The following is an 11,034-nucleotide window of genomic DNA, read 5'->3' as shown; positions in this document are numbered from 1 at the left end:
CTTCCAAATTTTCCTAGTGTGAGGACATTCGAAAAAGAGATGATCGACGGATTCATCTATGGGGCAGAAGCAACAACCTTTATTATCAATCAAACCGAATTTATATAACCTGTCCATGGTGGATAGTCTTCCATGACAAGTAAGCCAAATAATAAAACAAGCTCGCGGTCTCGCCGTGTTACCATACATCAAGTTCCTCCATTCCACCTTCTGATTGCACATTTGTAAATTTTTTTAGACCTTACTCATATTGAAGGTGTTAGAATTCATGATATCCTCCCAATCATCAATATCATTGACATAGTTTCTTTTGTCGAGGACCGCCTTCATGATCCAAGAATAATTCGGTTTGGTCTCTATTTCCATTAGTTGTTTGTTCTTCAAGTAGTGTGCTTGAATCCATCCTACCCAGAGAGAATCTGCTTTTCCACTTATATCCCAAAAAAGTCTAATCATATTAGTCTTATTCCAAAGTTCTATATCAATTATATTCAGACCTCAATAGCTTTTATGAGTACATACCTTTTTCCATGCTACAGGTGCCTTACGACTACCTTCGAAACAACATGTCCATAAGAAAATTCGGCAAATAGATTCAATCTTGTGGATCACACTTTTCGGGAAAGGGAAGCATCGTAACCAATAATTCATGAGCGCAAAAGTCGCACTCTTTATGAGTTGCATTATCCCTGCATACGTAAGCATTCAAGCACTCCAATGTTTGATTTTTCTCACAATACGATCTACCAACGACATTTAGTGATGAATAGGCAATTTTTTCCGGTGATAGGCACCCCATATATTTGAAGGGAAGTTTCCCTTCTTGGATTTTTGTAACTTGGGCAATCTCCTTTTGCATGTTGCTATCTATTCCAGCACAATAGATTTTGCATTTTTTACAGTTAACTTTCGGCCTTGCAGCAAGAGAAAATTTCCATAATGTTTTCATCATCATTTCCACCGAAATCTTGTCACCACGGGAAAACATTAAGAGGTCATCTGCAAAGCATAAGTTGGTGATCTTCAGATTCTCACACTTAGGATGATAATTGTAGTTGCTGTCTTTTTGCATCTTGTACAAGTAACGATTCAAGCATTCCATTAAAAATGACATAAAGCATAGGTGAGATAGGGTCACCTTGTCTAAGTCCTCTCTTAGCCTCCACAATGTTTGCATATTGTCCATTCACATTGAACCTATACGATACAGTCAATAAAGCAATCATTACCTAGTTTGTGAATTTTCTAGGAATACCAACCTCATTTAAAATACTTTCCAACACTTTCCATTCAACTGTGCCATATGCTTTTTGAATATCCATCTGCATCAGGCATCTTAAAGTACCACCTTTCCTCTCATAGCCCTTTATTAGTTCATACGTTAGGAGGATGTGATTGTGAATATTTTGGCTTTTTACGAAGACAGCCTGATTACTTCCAAAAATAACATTCAGTACCCTACTCAATCTATTTGCCAACACCTTGGAGATTATCTTATACAGGGCACTGCAACAAGCAATAGGCATGTAATCTTTAACACTTTTAGCCTCACTGTGTTTCGGAATCAACGTCACAGTTGAGCAATTGTCAGCCTTGTACATTTTCCCATTAACAAAGAAATTAAATTAATTGCTTTATTATAGAGTAAATTGCAATTTTTGTACACAAAAATGAAGTTTCAGACATGTTAAATATTTTTGTGTTATGTTGTTTATTGACAATTTTGAAGTATTTTTAAATTATTAAATATAGAATTTCGAAAATATAAAAGGCTATAAAAAATTAAATAAGTTAAATATTAATTATTATAAAATTTCAATAAAAAATATATACCATTTTAAAAATAAAATTATTCATGTGCTTTATTTTTATATAAATAAAAAGTATTTATTTGTTTATAATTCGTTCAACCAAGAAGATTATTGTTCATATAAAGGGAATATGCAGAAGATTCCTCTGGACTGGCCAGGAGGATAAAAGAAGAACTGCTCCTATCTCTTGGGAAACAATCTTTAATGCCATAGCTGAGGGAGGTCTAAGTGTTATTGCCCTTGGAGTTTGGAACAAAGCTACATTGGGGAAAATGCTTTGGAACCTCTAGCAGATGAAGGACAGGTTATGGATCACTTGGGTATATCATTACTATATGAAGAGGGCTAGTGTTACTGATTATATGCCCAAGGTGACAGCCTCATGGATCATTAAAGCACTTTTCAAACACAAGCAAGCTGTGATGAATGCTGAAGCATGGAAAAATGCTGAAGTAACAGGTCATTATCATATCAGCCACATGTACAGGGAGCTCTGTCATACCCCAAAATTTGCCCTCTTATATTCAATCAAAGGTTCCTATATGCATCTTCAATGGTTCAGGTTTCAATGGCTTACTCAGGTCACTCACTCATATATCAAACTTCAATCCCAAGACTTTCCCATTCAAAGGTTCAGATGGTCAATAATCGACTATGTTGACCTAAAAGTCAACTATAGTCAAAGTACAGTCAAACTTCAAGATTTTTTGGTCAATATCAAGTATGTGAGGGTATATCAATCATTTGATCAAAGATTGATCATGATTTATCAGTAGGAGCTCAGAGATGAACAAATACAAAAAGGTTCAAATTAGGGTTTCTCTAGGAGAAAGTCAACTCAACTTTGACTGGGCATAACTCCCTCATACTTTATCAGAAATTTCTCAACCAAAGCTTATTTGGAAGGAAATTGGATTCTCTACAACTTTGTGTCTCACAAGCCAAAGCTATAAATGCTTCATTCAAGAGATATGGCGCAATACATTATAGGTCCTCCTAAAAGTCAATGAGGTATACCTTTTGGGTCAAAGCTCATAACTTGAGCATGGAAACTCCAATTGAGATGAAACCAAAGACATCATTTAGAGGACTCTCTAAGCTTTCTAAAATGATCAAGAATGCCTCCATAGAGTTAAAATTGATCAAATCCTATAAATTAAAATAATATTTATTTTGCTAAACGGTTTTAACCAAAGCTATTGGTTACGATGATTAGCATTTTTCCTTTATCAAAATTCGTTATTATTTGTAATCGAATCTATCGATTATGAGGAGTAACGATAATTAAAATACGCACATTTGCTATTCGTGATAATCGAATCTATCGGTTATAGTGGTTAGCAATCCTCCCTTTAATCCGTTAGCCGTAGTAATCAAATCTATTGATTATCGCAACTAATGGTAACCAATTAAAATCAGGGTTGTACGCCCAAACATTCAAAACACACTAAACCACGACACTACGGATTTTCATCTCTTCAGCACTGCGATTTTCAAAACTATGATAAGGTAATTCAAAATACCTTCGAACTTCGCATTTCAAAAACTACGATAGGCCATTCAAAAAGCCTTCAAACACCTCCATAATCAATTCTAAGGCGTACAACCCTGTCCCCGAACTACGTTGACTCTGATTCTCCCTAAGGAGATACGTAGGCACTTGGCAACAAGGCGAGCCCCCTTCCTCCATCTTCTAATCTTGTTCAATTATTTGCCTTAACCTATTAACTGTCTGTCATCTTTCTTTATGTTAGCCATAAACCTTCATCTTTGCAATGTTAGCCTTTAGGAAAGGGTTGAGGGTGCCTAACACCTTCCCTCGACCTGAATATAGTATCTTACCCTGAATCTCATAACTGCGTAGGGTTTCCTATTCGCCCTTCAGAATAGGTGGCGACTCTCTAAGTTAAAATTTTAGGCAGGTTGCTACAAGCTCAAAGGCCCCAATCCGACTGTACCTTGGATGAACTTAATGAGGAAGAACATGGCGAGGCCTCGTGCCATCTTTGTGATGTGGATGGCATGCCATAATAGATTGAATACGAAAGACAGGTTGGCTAGATTTGGAAATATCACTGATGGAGAGTGTCTTTTCTGTGGAGAAATTGAAACTTGCAGCCATTTGTTTTTTGCTTGCAGGGAAACATATTCTCTGTGGAAACTAGTCCTCCACTGGATTCATATTGATCACAGGCCCCAAGCTTGGGAGAATGAGTTGAAATGGATTATTGTTAGGAGCAAAGGTAAAAGCTGGATTGTTAAGATGCTGAAAATTTGTGTTGCTGAGGTTATCTACTATGTCTGGAATGCTCGAAACAAGAAGGCTTTCCAAGGCATTGACAGTGTTCTCAACATCCAAGATATCAAAGAAATTATTTGTACTAGGGCGCAATTGGATAGACAACTTAGGGTGTTTTGTAATGATCTCTAAGTTTTAGTGTGTGCTGAGTCATCTTGTAACTTGGATCCTTTGAATCAGCTTGTACTTCATGTGATTTTTTGGAATATATATCTTTATTTGCTCCAAAAAAAATTCGTTCAACCAAAATCTAACCACGACCTAAGTTTAAAATCTTGAATCCCTAAGACCATTTATAATGGGCATGTTGAATAATTTATTAAGTAGTTGAATGGGTGTAATGGAGTGTTGAAAATGAGGTGGATTAAATTGTGTTGAATAAATTCAACATGTTGAATAAGAGAGAGTGGGGCCGCAAAAATCACTTGGCAAAATATTATTAGTTTTTGTAATTTTTCTATTTAGCCCTCTTGTTTGTAGCTCTTAACATATTTTTGGTGAAATGGATCCCAACAACAACCCTTAACATATTTTTAGTAAATTAATTAAGAATATAAAATAAGAAAAATAAAATTAAAATAAGTTATTAAATTGGAAAAAAATTAAAATAAATTATTTAACTCTTAATTATTTTAATTTAATTTTAATCGATAATTAATATATAATCACAAAAATAAAAACATAAAAAAAATAATAATATGAAATGAATGTGATGGGGTAGGGTGTTGAAATTTATGAAACAAAATCATTGTAGTAAGTAAAAATTGAATGAATGTTGAATTATTAAGTGGAAGAGAGAGATGATGATGTGGAGTGTAAAAAGTGAAAAAGTAGGGTGTTGAATTTAGAAACCATTGTTGATAGTCTAAGTATATCAATTTGATGTCCAGTTCACTTTTGATTGTCTATATTTTCTTGTTCATTAAAAATTTCTCTATTTTGAACTTTCATTAAAATTAATCAAAAAACTTTGTTCAATCCCATATTTAATTTTTAAATTTTAAATTTGTTTTTTAAAGTGAAGTGTGATGGCCTTAAATTCATTTCATTTATTTTAAAATAAAACAGTGAAATATTAATCAAAATATACAAAACATTATTTTGGTCATATTGAGGTTCAAACTGAAGCACACATAAGGTATAGGATCAGTGTTTTAAAAATCAGACTGAATCGGCTAGCCAAACTGATTGAACCACGAATCGGAGGGATCATTGGTTTGTTCTGATTGGTGGGTCAGTGAGAGGAGAGAAAGAGAGAAAATAAGGAAATAAGAATTTATATTCACTTGAATTGTAATGGTGTGTACAAATAATGATACAAATTATGATTATTTATATACAACTCTGATTGAACTTGAACTTACACAACTTGGATTATATTTGATATTATTTGATTATATTATATTTGATATTATATCCAATATCTAATAATATATCAATATCAATAATATCTCAACCTACCCCCTATAATCCAAGTTCTTGATCCTACGCCAATCCTAGTAGATTTGAATTATTCCTAATTTCTTTCTCAAATTCTGAAATCTGTTGATCTTCAATTCTTTGGTGAAAATGCCGGCCAATTGTACTTAGCTTGAGCAAAATAGTGCACCGATGTCACACACATCATAAGCCAATGAATCCAATTCTCATCGAAACCCATATGCAGAAGAATACCATGCAGAAAACCCCAATCAACTCTATCATAGGCTTTACTGATATCGATCTTTAAAGCTAGATGAGCATTGGTACCACGAGTCTTCCTTTTTAAAGCATGAATAATTTCCGTAGCCACCATAGCATTATCAAGAATGGACCTCCCTTCAATAAACGCTGACTGTTCCTCCGCTACACACCTATTCAGAACAAGTTTCAATCGATTCGCTAGCATTTTTAAAAAAATTATTGATCATATCAAAGGTAACATTTTTAAAAAATTATTTAGTTAAAAAAAATTATTGATCATATCAAAGGTAACATTTTTATCTTTGACGAGTATTTTAGCGCTATAATACTCATTTCTTGGAAATGATTTAGGTTAGTTAATGATTCTTCTACGGCTTGTAATTTCTATTATTGGAACATATTATCTCTCTCTTGTATAAAGAGGTAATTTGTCGATCGTTGTATCTTTTGTGTTTATATATACCATTACTTATTTTAAAAAAATGACTGAAATTATTAAAATTTTGAAAATAATGATTCTCTTTATTTTCTTATTTCTTGTTGTGACCGACGTTACTGGTCTACAACTTATACATCTAATCTACAAGAGAGCTTCTGATTGTCTACCCTCTTTTTGTCCACCTCATAAAGCTTATAGATGCGTTCGTAAAACATGTTGGTGTTTGCATCCTTGAAATAATATACTTCCTTAATAAGGAAAATAATTTAAATATTATATATAAAATAATGTAAAATGGTAATTAAAACCTTATTTTATAATCATTATAATTTCTCCTTTTTCTTTATTTTAATAAATTTTATTTAAAATAGCAGTAACTGTTATAGTTAATTTTATTTGTTTGTATGACTATAGTTTTATTTACATTTTATTATATTGTTATCATGATTTTTTTCCATTTTAATTTATAATATTCAACTCGTTCATGCCTAAGAATAACAAAAAATCCATAAAATCAAATATATTTTTACGGTAATTAAAACTTATTTGGACGGATTAGTTCAAACAATTGAATTGGAAAGTAAAGTTATAACCGATCAATTTGAACTTGAAAATAGTCATATATAAGAATCGGAATTTAAATAAAAAATTTTAATTAAAAATCAGTAAAAAAAAACAAGAATTTAGACGATTTTTAAGGTTTTGAGGTTGGTAAGGGGTTGAGGCAAGGTGATCCTCTTTCACCTTTTCTCTTTGTTTTGGTTTCGGAAGGTCTAACGGGCTTGGTTAGGAAGTCTATTGAGGTAGGTGAATTTGATTTTTTCTCTATCAATCGGAATTGTTCGATTGATATCCTTCAATTTGCGGATGACACCTTGTTGGCCGGGAAAGGGAATTGGAAACATGTTTGGGCTATAAAGGCGACACTTAAGGCGTTTGAGTTGGTGTCGGGTTTAGGCATAAACTATCACAAAAGCAAGCTAATTGGGATTAACATTAATGTGGGTTTTTTGGAAGCGGCTTCGAATGTTCTCTCGTGTAAGATTGAAGATAGTAATTTCTTTTTTCTAGGGATTCCAGTGGGGTTTAATCCTAGAAAAACCGAGACTTGGGAACCTCTTTTATCCAAGATGAGAAATCGGTTGGCGGGTTGGAAAAATAGATTTCTAAACTTAGGAAGGAGGATCACTTTGTTGAAATCCGTTTTGAGTTCCTTAATCGTTTTTTCTATGTCCTTTTTCAAGATGCCGTCCAAGGTGGTGAGGGAGTTCACGCGTCTTCAAAGTGGTTTTTTATGGGGGGGTGGTGAGGAGAAGAGATGTATTCATTGGATTAGTTGGAGAGAGGTGACTAAACCTTTTGAGAAGGGGGGGATTAGGCATAAAAAATATAGAGGATTTCAATTTGTCTCTTTTGTGTAAATGAAGATGGAAGATTATTCAAGGGGGGGACTCTCTTTGGTATAAGATATTAAAGGAGAGATATGTGGATTTGGCGTTGAAGGTTATGGGTGGAGCCGTGGGTACTAAAGAGAGGAGGAGGGCGTCGTTTTGGTGGAAGGACTTATTGAAATTGGGGAGTAACTCTTTTTTTGACCCGTTTGTTTCTTCTTGTAGGTTTCTTTTACGGAATGGTTTTAATATCCCGTTTTGGGATGTTATTTGGTTGAAAGGGATGGTCTTGAAGGAGGTGTTTCCGAGTCTTTATGAGGCTTCTAGTTTGAAAATAGTGTCGGTAGCGGCCATGGGAGGATGGGTGGATAATGGGTGGATTTGGAGGAATTGTGGCATTATGGGGGACCGGTTGCTTGAACATGAGGTGGCGGTTGAATGGGGTGTCTTTCGTGGCTTTTTGGAGGAGATTGGTGAGATGGGTTCAGAAAAGGATGGGGCGGATTGGGTTTCTTCGAGGGGAGATGATTTCTCGGTGGATTCTTGCTATGAGGAGTATGCTAGATACCGCACTCCTTTTGGTCCGAATGGTAGACATTTTGAAGCAAAGAAATTGGTTTGGAATTCGGATGTTCCTTTTAAGAAGCGTATTTGGATTTATTAAGTTAAAGTTGGATTTTAGTCGGATAGTCGGAATAATAATATTAAGAATAATATTATTTATTTATTGAGATGTTTATTGAATTTTCACATTTTGGGACGATTTAGTCGGTATTAGTTCGGGATAGCGGATCGATATTTAATAAAAGATTTTAATATTTTTAGTATTAAAAATATTAATGAGCTAATGTTTAGCGTTTTGGGAATTTTCCGAGTAATTAAGATTAGACCGGAAATATGAGTTATTGAGTAATAAGTCGGTATATTAAAATAAGCGGATATTATTTTAATGACATTTAAGTGGAAGTGTCATTTTTACTTTAAGTGTAGAAAAGATATTGAGCTTAAATAATAACATCTTAAGTATTAAGGGGTATATTTTATTTGGCTCATTATGAAATAAATAACTAAAAGGTAGTATCACTTGTCATTTTGGAAAAGAGAGGCAGTAGAGAAAGAGAAAGGAAAAGGAGGCTAAGGTTGTGAAAGAGGAGAAAAGGAGACCCAAAGTGTTGCTCTAAAGTGTCAATTTTCTCCAATTTTTCTATTGAATCTTCTTAAATCTGCACTCAATCTAAGGTAAGGGAGATTCTTTCTATCTAAATGGGAATATGCTAGATTTTATGTGGGTTTATGGTATAGATTGGTCATTGTGTTGTGTTAATTTTATTTTCTCTTTAAAATTAATGTTGGTGTTCATAGAAAATTGAGCTTAGGAATGATATAAAGAGACTGTGCGTATTTGAAAATTTCTGAAATGAATTAAAATAATAAAACCAGAGCTTGTCGGACGGCATTCATGCCCATAAAGTTCGTCCGTCCTTGAGAAACCAGGCCATACTACTTTCCTTTTTGCTGTAGAATTGCGAAACCATTTAGGCATTTTGAATTGATGGAATGACTATTGAGTTAATCAATGATTTTGAATGAGATTTAGTGACATTATTTGTTTATGATAATTAAATGAGATGATTTGTCGTGAATATCAATTCACATACATTCCGGGCTAGAGAAATTTGAATATCGTAAGTTCTATTGGCTAACCTTTTCAATTGCCTAAATACATCATGCATGAAACCTATATTTTAATACTGTGATAATTAGAATGACATAAGTGTAATTGCTAGGAACATGGTTATGAAGATGAAATTAAATAAATTGAACAGTAGAAAATAAAGTAGAAAATAAATGGTATCACATGAATTATATACTGTTGGAATATTATGTCATTATTCCAAAATAGGAAGATGAATTGAAAAAGTTTCTAAGTCAAGTCCCACATTGTGTGTTAGTTGAAAATGCTCTTTAGTCCCACATTGCTTAGATTAGAAATCTTAGCTAGTTTACTTCATTATATAATGAAGTCACTTGTTTCATTCCAAAACACCCCAAAAATTTATTTTGAGTTTTTCCTTCCTCATTCTCATAACTCCGCGTCTTTTGAATTGTCGAAGCGCCAACTTCTCCCCCTTTCCTTCTACTCGTTGAATTTTCCGAGTACCTTCTTGAATTCTCCTTAGAGAAAAATGTTAATTTCTCCTCGTTTGAGCTGAGAAATTATAAGTATAATTTTTTTCTTGGATTCTCTTTAGAGAATTATTGAAATTTCTCTTGGTTTGAGAAATTACTACGACTGGTCTTTATACCAGATACTAAGATGGTATTCATACCATATTTGAATGGTCCTAGTACCATCTGAGGGTGTATTTCTAGACCGATTATCTACCGTGCAAGTAGTAATTGTACAGTATAGAACTGGAGTGTTTTATCCTGGAGGTGTCGTGGTTATTAAGAGCTGCTTTGCATAATTTTGGCAGTACCGCGAAACGTCTTAAAGAAAGCGTACCGATCCGCGACTCGACCCGGTAATTTCTTCGGTGGAAATTTTGTTAAAATCGTGATCCAACAATTTTAAGACGTTTCGAATTGCCATGGCTACTGAAGAAATTATTGGTACTTCTGCGGATACTTTCTTTGACAAACCGTTCATGTTTGAGAGATGTCACTTCAAATGTTGGCAACAAATGATGATTTTCTTCTTAATGTTGAAAAAAAAAGCTCACATTTTGACCGAGGACATTTTGTTGCTCCTTTTGGATCAACCGAACAAACTAACGGTAAGAAATCTAAGGATCAAAAGGAACACGTAATAGTGTTGATGCTGAATCTGCTGCACAGATTAAAGCGAACAATTTACAGCTTAGGAAAGAAATCACCTTATAGAAAGAATGATTATAATATTCTGAATGGAATCACAAATGATCTGTATGACTATTACCGTAACTGTGATACTTCAAAATATGTTTAAGAGGCTCTGAAAAACAAGTATGACATTGAAGAAGCTGGAGAACAGAAGAATGACTTTAGCAGCTACGTGAAGTATCCGATGGTAGTTGAAAGGTCCGTAGAAACTCAAAGTCATGAACTTCAAAATATTGCTCATAAGATCATCATTAAAGGTATGTACTTATATATACAATTCGAATTTCTTTTATTATTGACAAACTGCCCCTAGTTTGAAAGTTTTTATGAACTATGCCTTGTTAGAAAATAAAATAATTTTTATTTAGAGACTGATTATTCTCATTAAAGAAGAATATCAGAGACATGATTAAATAAAAAAGTCTTGGTTGTTTTAAACAACAAAAATAAATTCGGTATGGTTCTAAAGCCATATGGCAAATCATTATAGAATTAGAACTGCAATATTGTGAACAGAATTAAGAATGGGAACCCTTCTATGGCCCCAAT

General features: G+C 33.7%; 2 protein-coding genes across 2 annotated transcripts; one reads left to right on the top strand and one right to left on the bottom strand.

Annotated features, from left to right (window-relative positions):
* The first annotated feature begins 3,795 nt into the window (after positions 1-3,795).
* Positions 3,796-4,242, top strand: LOC131604179 (uncharacterized). Its single transcript, XM_058876639.1, has one exon. It carries the CDS (start codon positions 3,796-3,798, stop codon positions 4,240-4,242), a length of 447 nt encoding a protein of 148 aa, XP_058732622.1.
* A 1,420-nt stretch (positions 4,243-5,662) lies between these two features.
* Positions 5,663-5,998, bottom strand: LOC131604177 (uncharacterized). The gene has a single exon (XM_058876638.1). It carries the CDS (start codon positions 5,996-5,998, stop codon positions 5,663-5,665), a length of 336 nt encoding a protein of 111 aa, XP_058732621.1.
* Positions 5,999-11,034: the final 5,036 nt, after the last annotated feature.

This window comes from Vicia villosa, linkage group LG5 (genome assembly GCF_029867415.1).
Source record: "Vicia villosa cultivar HV-30 ecotype Madison, WI linkage group LG5, Vvil1.0, whole genome shotgun sequence".
Classification (NCBI taxonomy): Eukaryota; Viridiplantae; Streptophyta; class Magnoliopsida; order Fabales; family Fabaceae; genus Vicia; species Vicia villosa.
Note: the sequence above shows the minus strand (reverse complement) of the source record. Positions and strands in the feature narration are given on the sequence as shown.

Coding starts and splice junctions, on each gene's coding strand:
- LOC131604179 (XM_058876639.1), top strand. CDS start 3,796: ATGGCGAGGCCTCGTGCCATCTTTGTGATGTGGATGGCATGCCATAAT.
- LOC131604177 (XM_058876638.1), bottom strand. CDS start 5,998: ATGCTAGCGAATCGATTGAAACTTGTTCTGAATAGGTGTGTAGCGGAG.